Source organism: Phalacrocorax aristotelis, chromosome 6 (assembly GCF_949628215.1).
Source record: "Phalacrocorax aristotelis chromosome 6, bGulAri2.1, whole genome shotgun sequence".
Lineage (NCBI taxonomy): Eukaryota > Metazoa > Chordata > Aves > Suliformes > Phalacrocoracidae > Phalacrocorax > Phalacrocorax aristotelis.
The window spans coordinates 16,298,154-16,321,487 of record NC_134281.1 but is presented as its reverse complement, the minus strand read 5'-3'; the positions used below and the strand labels follow the sequence as shown (position 1 = coordinate 16,321,487).

Genomic DNA, 23,334 nt, shown 5'->3' with positions numbered 1-23,334 from the left:
AGAAATAACTAGAGTGACAAAATAATGTGAACTAATAAAACAGATAAATGTAAGTCCATAAAATAATAATAAAAATCAATGGCATCAAATGTTTAGTTTACAAGGGAGATTAAAATAGGATGAGGTTTTAGAGAAGGAGCTCAAAAAAGGAAGATAATTGTTTTTTACTTCTCTCCCTCCCTCCTTCAGCAAAACACAGGCTATTTGCAGCTATTGCATCACAGCTATCACAATTATAACATGCAAAGATGTCATATGCCAGAGTATAGGGTTATGGGACTATGCCACACTAGGAAATATAAGAAAACCATGTAATGCAAGACTCCTGAAAAGCAAAATGCAGGCTTTTACTGAGGTAGCTTAACAAGAGATCTATTCTGGGTATTGCTGGCAAAGTCAGTAGTTACTAATAAGCCTTTTGATTCAAGATCAGGAAGATATTTCACTAAATACAAAATCTTAAATGTCACAGAAAAGCCGCAGAAATGAGTTCATACTGTTGATGGGGGGAATTCTTTCTCTTTTCCACTTTAAAGGTTTGGCACAGTTAAAAGGAAGACATCACAATAAAACTGCAAAACACTCTGACAAGGACAAAGAAATCGAATATATGTTTGAAGCACAAGTTGTGTATTTTACTAGAAGTTGACAGTTGTACTAAGGGTCTTATCAAGTGGATATGCTAGTTTAAGGAGCAAACACTGAATGCTTTCAGATGTTGCATCAGAATTCTACAGTTTTCATGGACTTAGAGAAGTAGATGTTTGCTGTTTTGGAAATTTCTTTGGAACTGAAATAATTTTGTCCAGTGAATTTTTCCATCTCTTTATATCTGAGTTTTTTAAAAAGGAAAAGAAAGTGTATACAATTAGCAAAGAGTATAAAAACTAAAATAGATTATAAAAATGCATCTTTGCAAGAATTCAAGCCATCAGAAGCTACTAAACCTCTTTATACAAAAGTTTTTCTCACTATGCTTTCATTTGTATCCCTACAGTTGAGGAAGACCTGCTAAACAGTAGAACACTTTCAGGTTATCCATAGAACAGCATTACATAAAATACACACCTTGGCATAATCTGGTTTCTTGTGCATGACATATCAGATTACTTAAAATTCTTTTGGTAGTAATAACCTCAAGATGAATTCGATGCCGCAAATGCAAATAGTGCTGCAATTTGGCTGGATTTCAGAAGGATGAACATCTACATATTCTTATGTTCAGAGTGACAATGGGAGTGCTTTGTCCATATGCCATCTGTGTAATTGTGCTGCTTATGTGAGAATGAATGTTTTTATTGATCCTTTTTTGAAGTAGGTTGATTCTATAAAATGGTACTGATAGGGGACTTAAAGCATGTTCTCTGTGAAAGTGTGGGCATCCTTTATACTACGCAACTGAGTAACACTAAAGGTGTAGTGGGAAGCTACTGGGAATCTGTCTGGGTTACAGTGCAGCTAGCAGGCATGCAAGCTACATGTCTATGGGAATAGCCTGATGATATGAATTACTCAAAATAGGAGTTAAAATAAGTCTTATAGAAATCCAATGGACTGAAATTATGCTACTTAGGTGCAAGGTCTGATAGAGTAGGAAGTTGTTTCATCTGTTTGCTGGTGGTGATAGGCCTGGAAAAAAACAGTTGTGGTACTACTATAGCACTACGAAATTCTGAGTTTGCTTCATGCATATGTTTGAAACTGAGACCGTGACTGACAGATGGGTAGACTTTAGTATTTTATTGCATGGTGGCCAATTACAGCAAAAATGTATGCTAATATATTTTCCAATGACAGCTACAGATATCTAGCTAAGAACAGGGTTAACGAGAAAGTATATGGATTAAAGAACATGCTGAAAAAGACTGTGAAGACAGGAAAAAACTTGGGAGTGGGGGTTGGTGTACTGGTCTCTGGTACAGATTTTCAATACTTTTTTTACAGTAGAATGGAATATGGTCTTAACTTTGGCCTATAATAACAGATGCTGTGTAGATTTGGCATAATTATTTTGCAATGACTGTCAGGAGATAGATTGGAAAGCAGTCTGAAGAGAGAAACTGCAGGGGAAAGTACATAATTTATCAGATCAATAAACTGCTATGACACTGAGATGCACATGGGACACTCCCAGTGACTTCAAAGTGTTCTAGAACTCTTTGCCTTGTTTTTCATATTACCTCTGGTGTAATAGACATGTCCATAGGCTCTTGCATATTGGAATAACACTGATGGGAATAAAATAATTAGGGAAGCATGCAAATCTGCTGCAGAAGTTATGTGTAAATATCTCTCAAGCATTTTTGTTTGTTTCTGTACAATAAACAAATTACTGTGTTGATGCGGATGCAAATAGTCTATATAACCATCAATAATAAGTGGAGTTACTCTGTGCTTATATTTTCTTATAGCTGAGGACTGAGTCTAGCATAATGCCTCAAGAATAACTTGATGCAGTTCAAATTAAACACTCTTCTCTATGCTACAGTAATTACGTTGTTATGAGTGTGGTGAGCAGTGCACTGTTAACATGATGATGACTGGTGTCCGAAGTGGAACAGCATGCAGGGGTGTGTGGTTAGACATATGTGTAGAGGAAGGATTGGTGTTAAATTGAAGAGAGTAAAACAAATTCAGAGCTACAGGCAGGCAGAGAAAATCAGAACTTGCCATGACAGAGAACCTTGTCTAAGCAACGTTCTGTAATGAGCCATTGTAAGGCTTTTTTTTATTCCCACTGAGCGGAGGAAGAAGGGAGTAAATAGATATATTAATCTAATGAAATGTTTTTCCTGATTATTTTTGACTTAATGTGTTGTCTTTTGTTGTTTACTATGGATGTTCTGATTCAGTTAATGCCTATGAAATGGTGAAACTGCATAACGCCTAAATGCAAAGGCCTTATAGTTTGATCTGTGATAATTTCTAGAGTAGATTAAATTAATGAGAGAGAGCACTGAGTTAAAATTCTATCTGTGCAACTAATACAGACTTTTTCAAGTTAATTCTGTATTAATTTGACCTGTGTTGAAAGGTTTTAAAGATTTAAACAATCAAGTCCAATTTTCAATCAAGCTACTTAAGAATCCATGAGTCTGCAATACCTACGGACTGCAGATGAGACTTAGTTTCTTATTGCTTAAGATGCTTCTGAAAAGAGGACTGGGCTCTCTGACTTGCTTAGACCTTGCAATATAGGCAGATAATTCCTTAAAGGTCTGTCACAACTTCATGACTTAGTGTATAATATGCTACTCTGCTTGACTGAGATTTTGACTACTGTCCGACATGTCCAGGACTGATTCAAGCTTACAGACTTTTTGGCCTAGTTGTTCCACTATTAACCTTCCAAAACGTTAGCCAGTGCCTCAAATATTTGTCAGGAATTTTTTTTATGTGTAGCAAAGAACTGTGAGCTGTGAGTGTGATGTATCAAACGTGACCCCTTAATACTATCTAGATTTCAACTTGAAGGATATTTATGCCACCTAGTATATATGGTACCCATTAACTCCACCTGAGTGCTGGCATCCATTCAATTAAAAGCTCCTTTTTAAAAGTATAAACCTCTGGAACATTAAGAATCATGTAAAAGGAAAAAACATACCATAGCCAATTTTTAAAAATTAATCAAATCCTTTTGTTCTTGCTTTATGTGCATGTTTCACTGTAGTTCTAAATCATTAAATTAAATTGTATCTTTCAAAGCTTTTAATTAAATTTTTCATCATAATTTTTATTTCTCTCTATAGTATAATGAAGAACTTCACTATGTAGAGCCATGTCTGAATGGAACATTAGTTCAAGCAGACAGAGCCAACAAAGAGGTAAGGAATGAAAGTAACAGAACAGCAGAGTGATAGGATGCAGTGCGTAACAATGTGCTATAATGATCTTTTCCTAGTACAATGCATTCCATTATTAGACGTTATTAATTATTCTCCTTATGCCATTTCAAAGGAGTCTTATGTGACTCAGTGGGAAGAAAACGAAATAACCTCCTAGTCAATTTGATTGAATAAACTTAATGGAAAAATACAGAAAACACTGAAAATATCCTGTTAGTAAAGTTTAGTAATTATTTTAAGTTAAATACTTCATTTGCTTTAAATTGAACAATCATTCTGTCACCAAAAATTACTGAGGAAGAGATTGCATTCTTAAGTCAAACTAAAACTAAAGTTCAAACAAAATCTCAAAACAAATGCAAACAAATACAATACTATGTGAATAAAAAAATTTAGCATTCCAAACAGGTGTATCAAAATAATAATAATCCATTCATTCAAGAAAGGTCTGTGCAAGTGTTCGAATTAATTACATCCTGCTGTCATTTTTCAGAAAAAAAATTACAGTGATTTAGGTGAAAGTTTTATTTGAAAGGAGATTGCAATATGAATCTTCAGCTTGGAGTTTAGTTTATTGCCTGCCATACAAATGCAGCTGCTCTGCGCAAGCATTACTCCATCACACTTCTTAGCAGGGTAAGGTAAGCTTGTTTATGCCATGTAAAATTACGAAATAAGACAGTTGAAAAGTCCTGTGTTTCTTGTAGAGGGAAAGGCCTGTTAAAATAAGCCCCTCGTATTACTACAGAGCTTCTTCTTTGTCCACCTACACTGAGCCTTCCTTATGGCTGGAGAGGGCAGCAGTCTTGCATCTTTCTTTAAATATCTCTTTCTCTCTCTCCTTTTTTTTTTTTTTTTTTATTCTAAAGGCAAATCCAGAAGAGTTTCAGCTTACCACTGAATTGTGCTTAACATTCAGTGTGGTAGATCATTTTTGCTGAAAAAGTCAATGAGATGTTACAGGAGTAGAAGACATAGCTCTGGGAATCACAGTTCTAAATGTGTCAATGTTAGGTCTTTTTATGTACACCAAAACAAAATTAATTTGATTTGGTTTATGCTGAACTTTACTCCATTGTATTATTCATGAGTTCTTTGTATTTTACCTACATATACAGCTACATTCTACAGGAATTATTCTCCATGGACTGCTTCCTTAATATACTCAACGTTCTCCACTGTTGATTCATAGATTATCTAAATATCATTTGGTTACTATGTGGAATGACATGAATTGTTTCCTATCATTTAATGTTGAAGACCCTTATTTGTGAAATATGATGCAGTTTTCTAAATGAGCATTTTATTTTGAGTGCATCTAATGAGCCATATGAAAGCTGTGCAAGTTCTAGACTTAAAACTAAAGATTCAAATATATTGCCCAGAAGTACTGTCTGGAATTAATCCTACTGTTAATCTTTCCATCATTCTACAATTGATCAAAATGCAGATTACCATACACCCATATGTTACTTAATAACAGATTTCTTTTAAATTAATTGATCAAAAAGTTTTTATGCCACCCAGATGACGCTCAGATTTTATGAACAGTACTCAATTATTCAAAATAGCTAAGTACAATTTCATTTTTTTTTTCTTCAGAATAAGTGTCAATATAAGTTCTAGTTAGCTATGTTTTTTTTAAAATTCTGGAATTACTTTGTGCTTCATTTTGTCTATAAATTGAATAATACACCTAAAGTTTTGGAGAATAACTAAATATGACTTTTTTTTTCAGTTATTTATATCAATGAGCTAGTTATTGTTCTTTCCTTGAAAGGCCAGAGCTAAAGAATAACCTTGGGCTAGGTAACATGTAATAGTTCCTTGTATTTTTATATACTATGACTTAGTCAATCTCCATTTGTTTTTTAACATCTGTGAATTTATATGTTCTTCTTATTTTTCTAGTTTGTGTAATGAAGCTAACAATTTATTTGCTGAAACACTGGAAGGCACAAAAGTGCCATTGTCCCAAGTATAGCTCAGAGTATAAAGTAAAGATTGTCAAGGAGATGGACAACCGCTTAGTTCTAAATGAGTAATTCAGATATCATACTCCTAAATTCATAGTTACAAACAGCTTTCTGAATTGTCTGATATTGTTGTAAGATCTGATACTGTGTGATCTGAATATAATGACACAGCAAAATTACCTGGGGGCCTCATCAAAAACTCACTGAATTTCCTGTAAAAGTTTCTCTTGAATTCATAGTCTTTTGGTCTGGTACAGAGGAAAAAAAGATGTCTTAAAATGTTGTTACTCTGCACATTCCAAAACTGGTGAAGGGCTATCAGAGTGTTTAGCTGTGTTTTGGAACTCATCATAAGACTTCAATCATTTGGGCTGTTACTTTCATTTCTGTGATTCTAACAGATATACCAAGCTTCACTTATAGTTGTTTCTGTGTAATTGCCAAATGTCCATTATAATAACAGATGAAAGTTGATGAAATTACAGTTTCTCGACCAGTCTTACAAGGTTGAATTCTTTGCATATTCACTGGTAATAATAGCTCTTTATTTTGTCTATTAAATGATAAAAGATAAACAACAAAAATACCATGACAGACACTAATATGTATTTTTTCAAACAGCCATTATCAACGCATAACTGTAAGTTTCTGTACTGGTGAAGTAGAGCAGGTGATTGACAGGCAGTGTTTGAAAATATATGCTATTGTTTCAGTTTATATGTGTATACATATGCCTGATTTTTTGGAAGTCCAACATAGGTCTGAAGATGCAACTATATATTCCTTTGAGAAATTTCTATTCTTTGATCTTTTAATGTCAAATATTCTCCTCAGCTGAATGGGAGCAAGGATGGCCACATCTTACTGGTATAAGCTCCATTAGCACCACAACAAATACAAGCATTTTAAAATATGTTAGAACATTTTTTCTTTAGCTAGTAAATATCCCAAGTTAGTATAATTTAACAAAGTTATATGAAGTTAGCAAATATGCTAAATTTAAACAAAAAAAATTAGAAATTGCTGTAATGGATTTCATATAGCTACAGTTTTATGTGGAAAGAGGAGATTTATGTTGCTGATGATTGCAGGGACAGAATTTTTAACAGTTCACTTTACCACTCTTTCATATTGCTATATATACACATGACCTTACTAAGGCAAGGTATTTCTTAATGCAGCATTTGTTGCTGGAAGCATGCATAAAACCAGTTTTACCAAGCTTTTAATTTATGTTGAATAAACTGTAATTTCTACCACTTTGGCAGTATATTCATCTTTTCTTTTTTTAACCATAATACAAGAGTGCCAATATCAAAAATTCCCATTAAATCACCCTTAAAAAAAATTCCCCTCAACATACACAGATACACACCCCAGTTCTTGAGAACTGCATCCTGCTAGGTTCATCCGACATCATATGTAGCAAATAAACACAGTTCTGAGAAGCAGAGGTAAGAAATTACTTAGAGATGTTTGACTGGAGCTTTTTATCTCATGAGGAAAGCAGCTGTTTCAATAACTAAATAAAAATTGCTTTCACAGGATCAGTACCCCGGTCTACATTTGTCTTGGAATTCTTTATGGAAGAACTACTTTGCTGTCTTTATATAGGACTCAAATGTTTTCAAATGGAATCTTTCCACTCTGAGGATGTCACTTAAACATGCTGGAATGTCTTTCTTTGAATGGAGTTTCCTTTAATCTCTAAACTTTAACAAAACAAAGAAACAGAGAAAATCTAGAAGGTTAGGCTATCCTTATCACTTGCACTTCATTTGTAGCGAGCTAAAGGGCAAACTAACTTCTCAGCAGAATAAATAGGGTTAAATTATACTAACTTGGGGCAGATGGGCCAGGGCTGGACTTGGGGAGAAATCAGGTCCTCTTTTCTGGCGACAGCTGAGTGTGGTGGTGCTTCTGCTGAGAGGGTTCACTTCTCCCAGAACAGACCCTGCCCTGCTCATCCTGAACTCTTGTACAGCTGCAGTAGCAGCCACCCTGGCTTTCCAAGATGTAGGCATAAGTCAAATAGTTTGCCACCCGCAGCAGTCTGCTGCCTCAGGCAGCCGGGTTATAGCCAGAGCCTATTCTGTTCCCATGCACAGCCTGTCTAGGCTAAGATGAACCCTGGGAGAATCTTCAGGGAATGGAACATAAGGACTTTATTTTTTTGGTATGTTACAGGAAACTGCTTCAGCCTTAAGGCTTTATAGCAGCCTGGGAAATGAGTGCTTCTTAATGGTGTTGGTGCTGAATATTCAATGGGATTATGGGTAGCAAATGAACATGCCCTTTCACATTCAGGGATGGGGTGCAGAAATTCTTGTCCATAACGTGCAGGGATGTAACAGGCACCCAAAGAACCAGACTCTCAGAGAATCCAATTAGTCTTAAAAAAAATAAATCTATCTGGTGTCTGGTTTACACATTTTCTCAGTGAAACAGTGTGACTCTTGCTTCCCCCTGCCTCCCCTCCTCCCCAGCACCTCTTCTTTTTTGGGAGGGAAACAGTATTGTAAACACGGTGTTAATTCCACACATTGGCTCTAGACCTCTTACAATTATTTTCTGGACCACAGTGTGGGAACTCTCATTAAAGTATGAAAAAACATTTAAAGCATTCTAACCCTCTTATATCCACTCTGTGGTGACACTCTCCCTTGAGTAACCCCCCCGGCCATTTTTCTCTCTTTGTCTTTCAGGTACGAACGAGGGCCTGACACTAGAGTAAATCTGTACAAAGTGCCTATAGAGCAAGGAAGATGCGTTTCTCTTTGAATGACAACCCAGTTATTATTGAAGCTGCATTCATTTCCTCTACAATGTGCAATCTGTATTCTGGTTGCATCTTTACTTCCCTACTCCTGTAGTTAATATTTTATGTCTCTCTTCTCACAGCCATTTTAGTAAGGGGTGGCAAATTAGATTTACTTGTTAATTTATATGACATAGGAGGCCAAGTTAGCCGAAGATTCTTGACACTTCATTGTTTTGTTAAGTAAAGAGAGCAGTTAGAAAACTTAGCATGAGTACTTTTACCTTTGCAACTTTCAGCTTAGACAAATGCATGTTTTGAAGATTGGTAGTGAAGGCAAGAGGGGTTTTTTTGGTGTGGGTTTTTGTTTGTTTTTTAGTTTTTTTTTTTTTTGTGAAGAAGCCTTATCATACCTGTAGGGGTTACTTGATCATTTCTTGATTAAACCACTGATAAATATCTGTCTGGTGCATTACAGTAGATTTTAAAAGGACATCAAATAAGTTTAATATAAATATTTAAACATTTAACATATTCATGCTTTTCATTATGGGAAAGGAATGAAGTTTGGAGAAAACAGGTTTTCAGCCCTGAACCTCCAGCCTGTTGATCAAGTAAAATGCTTTTCTTTAAGAGTGAGGATACATCAAAAGAAGTGATGGTTCTAAGCATCTAAACCTGTTCCCTACATGTCTTCAAGAAAATTAATGCAGTCTTCAGTTGTAAATCTTCATTTAAATTTAACTTTTTTTTTTTTCGTGCTTGCAGCAACCTACAAAGAAGAGATGCTGGTATATGTTTAAAAATTTCCAAAGGTTTTGATCAAGTTTTTTTTTCTCGGCGTAATTGTTGGTTCTGTAAAATCTTACATGTGTATCTTTCAGAGAAGGGAGTATCTAATTGCACCTTGAATTTCTGTCAGATACAACTTCAGAAAGCATACTTCTAACCTTATTGAATCAAGTCTCATTTATGTATTTATAAAAGACAAACTTAAAACTTCAAATATGACAGTGTGATGTGGGTCATGTTAATATATGTGCCACCAGTTCTCCTAAGATACAAAGTAGGCATGCCAGTACTAGATTTCTCCCAACATATGGTGTTTCTGCTTTCATTTTTAAAATAGGACAATATAGTGATTTGTTTTATCAACAATTATCATTTCCAGTGGTATGGCAGGCATCAAGTTGCATCCACTTATTTCTAAAATTTTTCATAGCCTACCATTTGTCATAAAATTTTTGTGTTGGCACATACCTGCATTGAAGATTCAGATATGTGGCGACATATTCTCAGAATGTTGTAAGCTATCCCTAATTTGCAAAACTTGCTTCAAGTTTTGTTTATCACAAAGATGAAATCCATGATTGCATTGGGTAGCATGAATGAGGTTGAAATGAATCTGTGATCCTAAATGTGGTTTAGTAATATAAAATATGTTACATATATTAGAATTTTACCAGACTAATTTATAATTTGGCATTAGCATTAAACAGCTGATACCTCGAAGTGTATCAATTTGCTATACACAACTTTAAAAAAAGAGTGGGAAATAGTTCAGACACTATCCTGTCACTGTCTGCACTTTCTCCACAAATTACAAACATGTGGAACTGCCTATTTTAATACTAGTTTTCTTGGGCCAAGAGGTTTTCATCTTTGAGAAACTCCATGTTACAATTTACCTACCCCAAAGGAATCGGATGACAGTCTGATTTAATGTAACTCCAGATTTAAAGTAACAATATTACAATATACATTCCTCTTTTATATGTTGTTTTAATGTACTATATATGGGTTGAGGACATTTCTCTGTAAATGTTTCCAGATGAAATATATCATCTTCTAGATGCACAGATAGACATAGTAACTCCAAACTAAATCGAGAACTTACCTCTGCATAAATTAGAATGACAAAAAATAGACAGATGTAGTGTATATCTTCCAACGAGCTTTTATTTTTGTTTGCAATTACCAGAAATTAAATAACCAGAAGACTGATTCAGCAACAAAGCTGAGTGAAATAGCCAATAAGGGGTTGGTAAATTCAAGTTTTGCATATTGAATTTTATTTAAGCAAATTACTTAGGTGTATATTTACCCACCCATCTCTGTCGGATCTCCAAAACAGATTGCTGACTGTATTGCCTAGCTGTTAAAAAATGAAAAACATAAAGTCTCACTGAAATCTACTTTTCTAAAAATTGGCTAGGTATTACAGACACCCAAAACTTTCCGCTAGCCCTAGACCACTGAAATTCGGTCTGAAGTTTTCTATTGCACCCTCAGGCAACTAATTTACTTAACAAGAATTTGTTTTTAATCTCATTATATTGAATCTTGAGCTCTTTGTTCAGTATTCTTTTCAGGATTGCTTTCCTGAAAAAAAAAAATGAAGTCTACCAACATAAATGTGCTAGGGAACACAAGTGGTTGGATAATCGCCACCAGCAAGCTAACCTGTAATTGCTCTGGCAATGGATTTTAAATGGGATGATCCTTAAATGCATTTTACAGATGTGATGCACATTTATCCACTGTTAGTACATGTGGGTAAACTTCCTGTAACACATCACTAAACATCACTCTCCCACCTCACACATATGCCTCCTGATTTTTTTATTTGTTTGGGGTTTTTGTTTGGGCTTTTTTGTGTGTGTGTGTTGGGGGGTGTTTTTTTGTTTGGGTTTGGGGGCTATTTTGTTGATTTTTTGTGTGTGTGTGGTTTTTTGTTTGTTTTTTTTTTTTTTAACCGATTTATGTGTTGATGTAGTTCATCTTCACAAATCTGATTATTCTTTGCTAAGTAGGTCTTAGGACCATTTGGAGTTACAGCATGCATGGATGAGGATGGGAACTAATACTAGAAGTAGCAAAGATTGGCACTAAAACTGACAGAGAAATCTGGATGAATGTTGAACACGTTAACAACGCTTTGCTCTAGGAAGATCACCCTCATCAGACAATTAATAGCAAATACCATAGTTTTCCAGTGTAACTGTAAAACCTCTGCTGTATATATCAGTTGTGAACTGTTACTTGCCCATTTTGGAATCAGCGGAAAATGCTTTATTCATGTATGCTTAGACTTGAATACATGGTCCTCTAACCCCAACTAATTTGGGTTTTCTTACTCACGTAAGTGGTGTCTTGTTTTTGGTAATCATAAGTAAACTATAATAAAATGTGTCTGCACAGAGTACTGGGACTACTGTATAGCATATTGCCTTAATAAGAAGGGAATAAAACCTTTGTTGTTTGCATCAAAAATGCTGAAAACTGTAAAAATGGGAAGTTGGGCATAACTCGATTCAGAAGCCCTAAAATAGGAGGGGGGGGGCGGGGGGAAAGAAGCTGCCTTAGCTGGGTAAGTAGAGAAGATAAGAGATGGGGACTTGATTTGGTCAGAAGTTTACAACAGTAAACTCACTACCAGTGTACTTGCATCTTATTCAGTGGCAGAGAAATATAATATAAAGGCAAACAGGTTTTCAGGTCTTCCAGAAAAAGGATCTTCTATAAACCATAACAAGCTGAACTTACTGGGTGATGTGTCTCTATTTGTGAGGCTTTAGGTGGTGTCCTCATGTTAAGATGCATTAAAATAGCCTGTGAAGTCTTGTAGGCTGTGTGCCAATTAAAACTTGAGCCAAACATGCCACTATTGTGGCATATAGCTTTGTCATGATGCTAGGGAAAAATCCATCAGTGAAATTATGCAAATGTTTTCTATGGTAAAAAGAAGCTATACCAAACCATGCCAGACATTAGGGATTATGTTAGCTGACAACTTGTATGCTCTTTTTGTATATGTCTGAGATGGCATGGCTGTTATGGCACCTACCTGGTGTTTGAGAATTGGAACTCAGTTCCCTGCTTTAATGTATTACTTGCTTTCAGATGTGTTTGTTTCCACAGGTATCGAATGAAAATGGCTGTACTTTTTTCTTCTCCTTTCTTTTTCTTGTTTAAAAAGGATAAGTTCTTGAAGGTTATGGAGTATCTTCTTATTATCGTAACACAGGCCAAAAAATTTCCCTGACTGTTGTGCAGGCATGGGACACTCTCCCATTTGTTAGGAGTGTGACCAGGTTCTGTTCACTTCCAGAATGTAAAAATTTGTTGTCTTGTTGTGATTATAGATACCAGTCAGCTTTTATAATCTCAGAGAGTGAACCTTGTGAAGCCGTTAGAACAGCCTGCAAGATAAGAGACCAATAAAAAAAGATGCCTCAGAATTTCTTCAGAATTGCCTCCAAACCAGTAAATTACTCTTCAGCTTTACTATGGGCTTGATATGTCATTTTGGCTACAAAGTTGGGAACTTCCACCATGAAATCGAAGTTCAGTTTTCACAGTTTTCTGGCCTTTATCTCAGATGAGTTTTTAAATTGTCTGCAATGACCTGAAATTGGGAAAGGAACATCAGATTCTCACCTGTATTCAGGTAGCCCTCTCTGACTCCCTAAATTCTTCTGTGTTCTGAATAATGAAAAAGTACTCTGAAGCTTTGCCAAATCATATGTGTCACCTCCCAAGCACAGATTTGTTGAAATAAATTACTTAACTTGAATAATTGAAATTTATTAACTATTAAACCCTAATAAATCAGAAGTAGGAAATGGAAAAAAGAAGTAACAGAAATACAACTTTCTATCATATTTTGCCAGACAATTTTACCCTAATCCCTGAAGTCTGAAAATTTAATGTAATCGAATAACCAAGCATGGTCCAAAATCCCTGCAATTGTTGATTAAGCTGTGAGGCCAGAAAGGGTGAAGATGCCTGGGTGTACCAAAAAATGCTTTCAATAATCTCATTATAAGAGAAACCCCAAGTTCAGTCATGATAAATGGTTATAAATTTATTCTCTTCTTCAGTTATGCCAAAGCCATATGCAACAGTGGTGTGATTTTAATATTCTGTATAGCTATTCCATGAAGCACAAAATATGAAGACGATTAAGAATCTTTCTATGTTCCTCCTCATTTAAGTTCTGAAATAGTCCAAGTCAAGTTGGGCCACCTGATTTTTAAGCAGAAGTAGGCCTGTGAATATTATTTTTCACCTTTGGAAAAACAGTGTCAGTATACCCCATTGTTCTTCATATAGGTAGATTTGTAACTATACCTGGGACAAGAACCCATCTCCAGATTCTAGGTCCATCAAATGTATTTGTTGCTTTGTTTCTGACTTAGAGGGTCTAAACAAACTTTATACAGTTTAAAAAGAAAAGGAGATAACCTTTTTTATTTGCATACATGGATTATTATCAGATGTTAGGATCACTTTCTGGTTTTGGCAGGGGATAGTGTTTATAAACAGAAAAAATCAGCAGCATGCAAGGGTACAAGACCAAGTGTATGCATCGCGGATGTTCTGGTTTGAGCCCTTCTAGATATTTGCAAAGACCTTGTCCTGGCTGACATGCACAAGTGGATTTGTATCCTCACTTTCTCCAGCTCATGTTTTTCACCCACTTCTAAATGGATCATAGATACCTCCACAGCTGAACATATCTATGCTTCCTCACTGTAATAAGACAGAACTTCTGTTGAGCTCTGGCCCTATAATTGTGTAATCAGACATCAGGGTCTGACTGTCATAATTGCGTGCCCAATTTGCATCCAGAATTATCAAGATTATGCATCTCAATTAGGTATTTGGGTCCACAATTAGATATTACACATTCTGGTAATTTGTATGTGGAAATTAGGCGTACAGTTGCATGTGAATGTTTGTGCACACAGTTGGACAGATATCCAATTCAAACTCTAGGAAACTCAGATGTTAATCTACAAGGGCAACGATAGGACAGTAAAGAGAAGCTGAGATTAAGCAATAGTATTTCTTGTGCAGTGTATTACTAAAAAGAAGTATTTAAGCTGTAAAGATTAAAAGATGCTTTTTGAATCATTAAGAACAGGGACTTCTGTTTTCTGGGAACTGTTTGATTTCTGAAAGTTATTGAAAGTAGAATTGAGGTGTTTGTTACCTCATTCCAAAATCACTTTTTCTTTAAATTGATGTCAGTGCTTCATGTCCTGCCCTGACTAGCAACATTGAAACATACTTTTCTGCTTTGCAGTGCTTTTGTAAGGGACAAAATTATTGAGTGGCAGTTGGGGACATGTGTGGGCAAGTTGTATAGAAATTTTGAGAGGTGTACTAACTTGAAACTTTGGTTTTCTAAAACACAAAGAATACAATGCTTTTAAAATGCCTATTCCCATAACAAAGGGGGCACTATAGCATGTCTGGCAGGGAATTGCTGTATTGACTGGACATGTGAAATAGATAAAAATGAGTGTTTGGAGATTTCTAATTTTTTTCTTACGAATTTTCCTCAAAACAACAGCCTGACATATAATAGTTTTGTCAATAATATGCCCTTTGAAGTCAGCATAAGGCACTACTCTTTAAGAGGGTAAAAAACCAGGCTTTATGAAAGTACAACACTGATTGTTTAATAATAAACAGCCAACACTAGATGTGGAGTGAACAATCTGAGGAAGCTATTCTTTGTGCTGCCTGTAATATGAAACATGATTTCTTTTGGCAGGGGTCCAATTAATGCCACACATCCGGGGCATCTGGTATGATAAAAAGGGAAACAAAGAAATGCTAATTTGCATGTTGTTGTGTGATTTTTTCCAGTGGACATACAAAGACAAGACAGAGAATGGAGCTGGTTGAAAAAAAAACCAAAACAAAACAAACAAAAACCCCAAAACCCAATCAAGTCAAAGACCCCCATAAACCCCCTCCAGGCAAATAAAGCCCAAATCACGCATTCATTTTAGTTATTTAATCATTTTGCAGAATCACCTTGTAGCATTTGTTTACTCTGAAGCCTGGAGGCAGAAAATGTCATTTTGTTAAAATTCATAGTGCATTAAATTGATTTTTAACATTTTCACTATTTTATATCAAACAACTCTCACTATTATATTTCTTCATATATTAACAGTGTATCTTTCAGAACCTGTATATATATATATAGCTATGGCAAGAGAAAATATTTGTTCTCCTGACAGATCACATGAACCGTATTATACACTAGAGATTATACCATTTACTAGTAATTTTTGGTAATCTGTTTAGGCTGTATATTAATAATTGATGATGTATATGTATTGTAATAAATATTCCACAGTACTTGTCTCTGAAATATTCAGAGATTTTAAAAACTATTGTGCTTTTTTACACAAAATGAATTCTAGTTTAATTATAAAGCATTAATGTATTCCAAAGAGAAATGTGATTTGTAATAAATATTTATTTTAGCATATCTGATTCATGAAAAGATAAGATTAGAAACTTATTTCCAATACAAAAATTTGGCTTTATTGATTTTCAGATAACTCCTATGTTTCAGGGTGAATCCCTATATTATTAGGGAAGCATCTGTGGTAACTCAACTAACCTTAGTTCCATGTGTCTGGGAGAGATGGGCTGTGAGCATAGGGCTGCTTCAGCAGCTTGAAAGTCTCTGGTCAACACATAACTTTGATGTTATGAAATTGTTTTTGACATTGATGAAACAATAGTAAACCACTTGTTTTCTAAATTTTTTAACTGTTAACAACAGTTTCTGTTTAAAAATATCATCTATATGTAAAATTGGTTTTGCTAAGATGTGTCCTGGAGAATTTAATAAACATGGTATATTTTAGTTTTTTAAGAATTCCAATGAACAATTTTAAATTTGTATGAACTTTAAATATTTCATGTATTTTCTGAGTTTCTGAAAAGCTTTAATGACACTAACAGCCCTGTGCTATAGTTAATCCTTTTATGTATGGACTGTTGGCCAGATGTATTAACGTCACCCTGAGTACTGAAGTCAGTAGTCTCTGAATCTGACTGTTGGTCAGTTATTGTGTTTTGAAATAGCTATGGAAAACATGCTGCATTGTGCTGCTAACAGCTGAAGTAGCCCTTGTCTGGGAAACTGCCATCTTTGCAACACCACTCTATTTCCAGGCCACATTAGCTGTAGTCAAGAATGTGCCGATGTGGCTTTTCACGAATTTGAACCTAAATTTCCGAGATACTTTGAAATGACAAGTTGGATAGAGAATAACAAGACGTTGATGCATTTATTGAATATTTGGATATTTTTTATTCATTCTTATTTTCATTATTATTTGTAAAAAATATGAAAGGCACAATTCAAGTGACAGTAGTATTTTAAGTCTTCTACAAAGATAATTAGTGTGATTTGGTTTTCTTGCCTATAATAATGCTTCAGGACCAATAATTTTCCTCTTACTAACCTAGTGAGGTAAGTTTTTTATCCAGTTGTGTAGACTGCAATAATGCTTCACAAAAGCATTGCCTCCCCTGCTATTTCCCACCATATATGTATTCCTTTTCTTCTTACAAATTAATTATCATATTTTAAAAAGGTATTTAAAATAGTAACTACTAGTATTATGGAGATACTGACTAGTATTTACTTAAGTTAGCTATGTTTAAGTTGGGGATAAGAGAACCATTTTGCAGTGTAGCCATATGGATGTTTACTCTATCCCTGCTTATTTAGATGAACAAGACTGTGCCTTTCAGCTGTTCAAAGTATTGAGCTGTGATGAACCACATTTACTAGGTCACTATGAAGTAATTGTTTTTAAAAAGCAGCCTTTATTTTTGGCTCCAGCATTGCCTAGAGGCTAGGATGTAGGTTTTCCTGTTTCAACTTACTGAAATTTAATAATGAAATAGGAATTTCTCTGCCTTCCGATATACGGCTGTAACGTCTTTTTATTTTATGGAAAAAAAAAAAAAAAATCCACCATAGAAAATCGGGGGAGTGAAGTACTTGTTTGTTGATGTTACATACAGTGTCCCTTTATGATAGCATGGTTCATGATACTGTTTTTAATGATCTATTGCTCCTTCTTATAAACCTAAGAGAATTTGTATCTCCTCTGAACGTTTTATTTTCAGAAAGTAGTGCTAACATTGTTTTGAAAATGTTCTACTTAGTACTTCAGAGCTTACATTTTCTGTAAAAAAATACAATTTAATGTACATATTATATATTAGTCCTATATTTTTGTTGGGTGCAAAATTTGTGAAATTTGTCAATCTGGCATATCTGGAGAAATAACATGTTTAGAAAGAGGAAAATATAGGATGAATTTTGACCTTTCAACCTCTAAGAACTGATTTTTATAAAATTTTACCCATGCTCATGGCCAGAAAGTATGGCAGTGCATAATTGATGAGCCATTTGAAACTGCAAAAATTGGGTTTATGTGTGACTATGCAACGTAATACTGAAAAGAGTCACATATAGCTAGCAAGTGGTTAGCCCTGTCTTTCTTTCTTGTGTAGAGCAGTTCTCTATCAATCTAAATATTATATTAATATTGATAAACTGCATTTAAACTGCAACAACCTAATGAGTAGTCTACCATGTTTTAGGGGAGGGTTTATAACAAAAAAATAGAATCTTAAAGCTAAATTTCAGAAAGAATTATTTTTATTAAGTAGCAGATACTGAAAACCTAGAAACGGAATAGTTAGAAATAATATAAAAATTACTATATGAAGTGAAAAGAAGATATGATATCCCTAAATACAAATCCAAACAAAAACAAAACAATGACCAAAACCAAACCAAAACAACAACAGAAAACCAAACCAAACCAAAGGAAAACTATTTGATTGAATAACTAGCCAAGCCCCTATTTTGTGATATCTTTGCATTGTAATTGTTTTAACACATCCTCAGGAGTCAAAAGGATTAACAAGGAATTACTTTGGTTTATGAATTAGTGTATGTGGTCATTTAAGCTTGGAAAGTAGGTCTAAAGAAGAATTCAGAAATCCTTAATCATTGATATCAGTATGTACATTGTAACAATATACTGACAAATAAAATCTTTATGTTCATGTTTCAGCATTTCAGGGAACACCTTGACAAACTTTTTGCAAAAGGGATTGGAATGTTGGACATTGCTTTAAATGAAGCTTTCAACATGCTCAGTGAAGTAAGTTCATGCTTTTCAGATTTACACCATTAACATCTTTCTTGCTATTTATCAATTACTGTCAATTTTAAGATAATAAACTAGAACTCACTCAAAAATGTGATGATAATAAAATATTATCTATATGTTGCGTTAATGTAAGAGTCTGAGGAGTGGCCTGAGGGAGAACCTACCATTGAGTAACGAGGTTCAGACAGGACGCCCTTGCTTTATAAACTCCTTCTCAGAGAGGAGTCTAGGTGCGGCTAAATCCAGTCTTAGTCTCAGACTTGGTCAATGGTTTATTTTCTAAGGGGTGTAAAGTAACCACTCATCAGAGTAGTTGTTGTTAGTGACTGATTTGCCAGATGCCCCAGCTGGTACTGTTCGATGGGAACGATCACGGCTAGATTAACGAATAGTACAATTTATTAAAGCAACAGATACACAGGTCCTTTGGATTACAGGTGATAAGATTGCTGGTTACAAGACACACAAATACTAAGAAGATGAGTAACGCTGCTGGGCTACAAATGCATTAAGCAAATATGAAGCACTGAAGATTTAAAGTGAAGCTAAAGAGAGGTTTCTAAGTTTTCCCAGCGAAACAGATGGTATAACCAGATGTTTTGATCTTACCCAAAGGTGTCCCAGTGGGGAGGGGAAGGAGGCTCAGCCCATCGACTGGTCCCAGAAGTCAGAGTGGTACACAATGGCATCTTCCACAGCACCCTCTTTCTCTTCACACATTTTATACTACTTTTTCTTTCAGGTGGAGCTTGAGTGACTCTAGTCATACATACCTTTATTATGATTGGTGTAGAATTTCCTTGCTTTACTTTTAAAAGCATAGACTAGAAGAAATCCAAAGTGCATGCCCAATGAAGGGTGGTCACACCTTAGAGGCAGGTAACTTTTGGGATGGAGGTGTGTTTTGGTATTATAATGATATTATAATGAGCAAAGTTCACCAAAAGGACAGTATTTTGTCAAAAGTATGACGGACTGTTAGCCCAGGGTAGCAAATGTGCAGCCTACAAGCTCCATGGTACCTTGAGTTCCCATTTATCACAGAGGCTGGCTGAGATGCCTCCACACCACTCCACCCTCTGGACAACTCCTCTTAGGTTCGGTACGCCAAGTTCTCCTGGCATTGATGACATCTAAGTTTACTAGGGAACTTCCATGGAATGGATTCCTCACATAGCAGCTGCACTTCATCCTGACAGCTTCTTCAATGCTGTACCTTTTCTGAAAACATAAGTTTAATTTCTAAGTCACCTCCAGCAATTATTCTATATAATCTGTATCTGGTGAAAGGTATAAACAAGTTTACATTTTTATATATATACTTTTTAGATTAATGTATTTTGTGTCTATATATAGAGTATACACCTATACATATATGTGTACATTAAATAAGGTTTATTTCAATAGCTGTTCTAGGTGTTAAAAAATACTAGGGTAACATGCAAATTTCATAGTTTAGATCGTTCTTTCTTTGGAAGGTCAGTGTTTTAGGAATGATAGGAATTTGTATATTCATAAACGCTTTGAGAACACACACTTATTAGAATAGTGAAATGATTGTTCATTGGTTTGGCTTCTGACATGATAATTAATCTCTCTCTTATAGCTTATACAAACAAAATTATTTTAACACTTTTGTACTTACTTCTGTAATATTCTAAGATAGAAGGAGAAATGTAAAGCTTTGTCTAACCAGCTCAGAGGTATCAATGTTATTTTAACTATTTATCTGCCAAAAGCATGATGCCAACTTTCTGATAATATTCCTGTGAATAATGTCTATAAATAGGAGTGCAGTCTCCAGAAGATGCACTTCATGGCCATGGAGATAATATAGTGCAGGGCATCTAGTTTCCCTCCCAAACTCCACATAAAATCAGAGTAACATTCTTAGTTGTCCGGGAAATTGTCCTTCAAAGGATATTTTAATTAAAATCAGACCCATTGTCTTTGCCTGAAATGCTTTTCCTCACAAGGTGCACATCAGTCATAGCAGTTATCATGAAATGTTTTATGTAGTGTATTTCAGGGAGATTTTTTTGGTCATTCCTGGCAAGGGTGAAATTTATTGTCATACTATCTATTCCAGCAAAGAACAATTTTAGCAATATTTTGATTCAGCTGACTATAAACTTTCTTGGGAATATATATTGGAAAAAAGCAAGGAAAGAACAGAGAAAAGTGAACAGCAGTAGTAATGAAAGAGAATTAGTATGAGGGAGAAAACCAATGAAAGTAAAATGCACCATCAAATATTTCTTATGATATTATGAATGAAAACTGTAGATAGTGTGGTAGGACTAAAAGCATTCCTTACAACCTCTGTTAATATCAGTTGAGATATACAGTTTCTGTAAAGCAGAGCATTCACCTTTTCCCCCCCTCCCCCCCAATAACTAATTACAAGCAGATCTCTTTTCCAGGATCTCTAAACTAATAAGCACTTGTAAAATTGTAAACTGCTATATCACAAAGCTACAGCAAAGTTCATTAAGTAGCAATGTAGCAAATGCCATTGTGAAGGGCTAAAACGCCAAATTTATCAAAGGCCAGAGCAGATACTGAGGGGGGAAATGTGAGGTATTTCAGTTAGCCTCGAGACCGAGGAAAGCAGGAAACTGATTAAAGATCCCCAAACACTCATTTGGGTCCAAGTGCCAAGAGCCCCAAGGTGAAATACTAGCAATCAGTGATCAATGAGTCCTAAATAAAACAGAAACTCTTATCCCAGAACATTCCAATTCTAAGACCTGCTATGTTAGCTGTTCTTTCAAAATGATGCTACATGTAATATCCACCTAGCATTTTCTAAGGCAAGAAAATGAAAATTTCTATTTCTGTGGATTCTTTCAGAATGCCGCATCTTGCCCAAGGTTCGCTCCTTTTTAGTAGGAGGCCAAACCCTTGTTCTTTGCATCTTGTTAGTAGCCTTTGAAGTGCATTAGTGAGTCATCAAAAGTGACTGAACACCTTCCAACAGGATCAGCTCCTGCTAAAGTGGTTGGATGTTACAAGTAAGCATCATCAGCCTATTAAAACATTCCCTATAGCTTTATTTGGAAGTTAATATTAGCATCTTAGGATATGATTACAAATGCTTTGGTGTTTCCAAAAAAGAGTTCTCTTTATTAAAAAAAGGAAAAGGAAATATTTAAAGATTACACGTGTGTTTTTTTTTAATAATGTAAATCAGTTAAAGGAGACTTGATCCTGATTTACAACCCCTATGTGTAGCGAAAGATTTTTTTTTAAAAAATAATATTTATTTATTTATTATTTATTGTTAGTGAGGAGGGAGGTTTCATCTAGAAAGGCAAAGCAGCATCAAATTCCTGGCAGGTGAATTAAAATCATGTGGACTTTTAATCTTTAAGTAACCTTTAAAATAGATTATGCAGGATCTTCTGTTGCTTTATGTTTTTCAAACAAGATTACTTAAAGGCTTTTAAAAGTTTTTCAAAAGCAACAAAAATGGGAGATTGCAATGTGACTCAAATGCAAAATAGTGGTTTGATGCCCAAATTATTGGGTTGAAATGTATGGACTATGTTTTTTTGACCAATTTCTTCTACTAAATGTCTGACGTTGTTAAGATGAGAACGTAGTTCCTTGTGTATTTACACATTTTAGTTTGTCTACAAGTAGAGTTTAATTTCTTTTGATACGGTCATGGTGGTGGCAGTCCAGCTGGTGGTAGTTAACACTGTGTAATGTATATGTTAGTGATGGATACTTCAAAATAAATAAACTATATGTTTCTTTCTAAGAACAGATTGTCCCTGAAAGAGAATCACACTTCATATCCAGAAAAGTAAATGTATATTTGTGTGTGTATATATATCAGCTTTAAAGATAAAAAGAAATTTACAATGTTTAGAGACAAGCGTTCAAAAACAAAAAAAATCAATGTCTTGTTCATGCTACTCGAACCTCTGTAACATTCAGGGTATGTTTTCTCAGTGAGCCAAACTGGCCTCCTGACATCCTTCAATGATAGCCTGTTTCCAATAAATCTATAAACTCTAGGTCTATGGGCTCCAAATAACTGCTATTAGTGTGATCTGTAGGTGTGTATTACAGAAAGTCTATGTTTAGGGCTGGCAATTTAGGCCCTGTATCTTGCTGCTTGATAGTTCAGATTCAGAACTAGTTTGCTTTATTGCTCTTGGTTTGAACAAGGCCTTGGAGTTTTGGCTGGGATACATTCATTAGAAATCAGTTCACCCTTCCTTTCTAGTCAAAGTATGGCTTTGAAAAGATCCACGATTTTAAAAAATACAGTGTTTCTTCTTTAAACCAAGATACATTTCTTTCAGTGTCACAGGGACTTAATTCCTGTCTCACAAATTAAATTCAGTAAAACTCACTATAGTACAACTAAGCTTAGTAAGGATTAGTAAAGAAAGCTGGAAAAACATTTTTATACCCCATTTTTACTTTTAATAAAGATGCAATTTAAGCATATTCTGACTTGAGTTTTCTTCATGTCACGAAAACAGTTTTGTTTCTGTTTTTTGCCTAACATTTCTCAGGTCATCTATTTTTCAGCTTATCTAGCCTTAGTAGATCCCATGCCTTAAAAATAATGTACCTTTAGAATTAATATGCATCCTAACTAACCTCAGTTGAGTTTTAAGGATACAGACAAACTAGTCACAACTCACGAATTAACAGATGACAGAACAAAGATTGAGCTATGCCAACTGATGTTACTGATGTGAAACTTTATTATTGTCACT

General features: G+C 34.9%; 1 protein-coding gene across 2 annotated transcripts in view; it reads left to right on the top strand.

Moving 5' to 3' along the window:
* CACNA2D3 (calcium voltage-gated channel auxiliary subunit alpha2delta 3) overlaps positions 1–23,334 on the top strand; it is a 486,549-nt gene that overhangs the window by 215,645 nt on the left and 247,570 nt on the right. For both annotated transcript variants that reach the window (XR_012661052.1, XM_075096179.1), the window contains exons 9-10: positions 3,753–3,827; positions 18,497–18,586. Coding sequence is in view for 1 of the 2 variants with exons in the window: in XM_075096179.1 (XP_074952280.1) it covers positions 3,753–3,827; positions 18,497–18,586 (165 nt within the window). In the remaining variant the exon portion in view is untranslated. The remainder of the gene's footprint in view (positions 1–3,752; positions 3,828–18,496; positions 18,587–23,334) is intronic.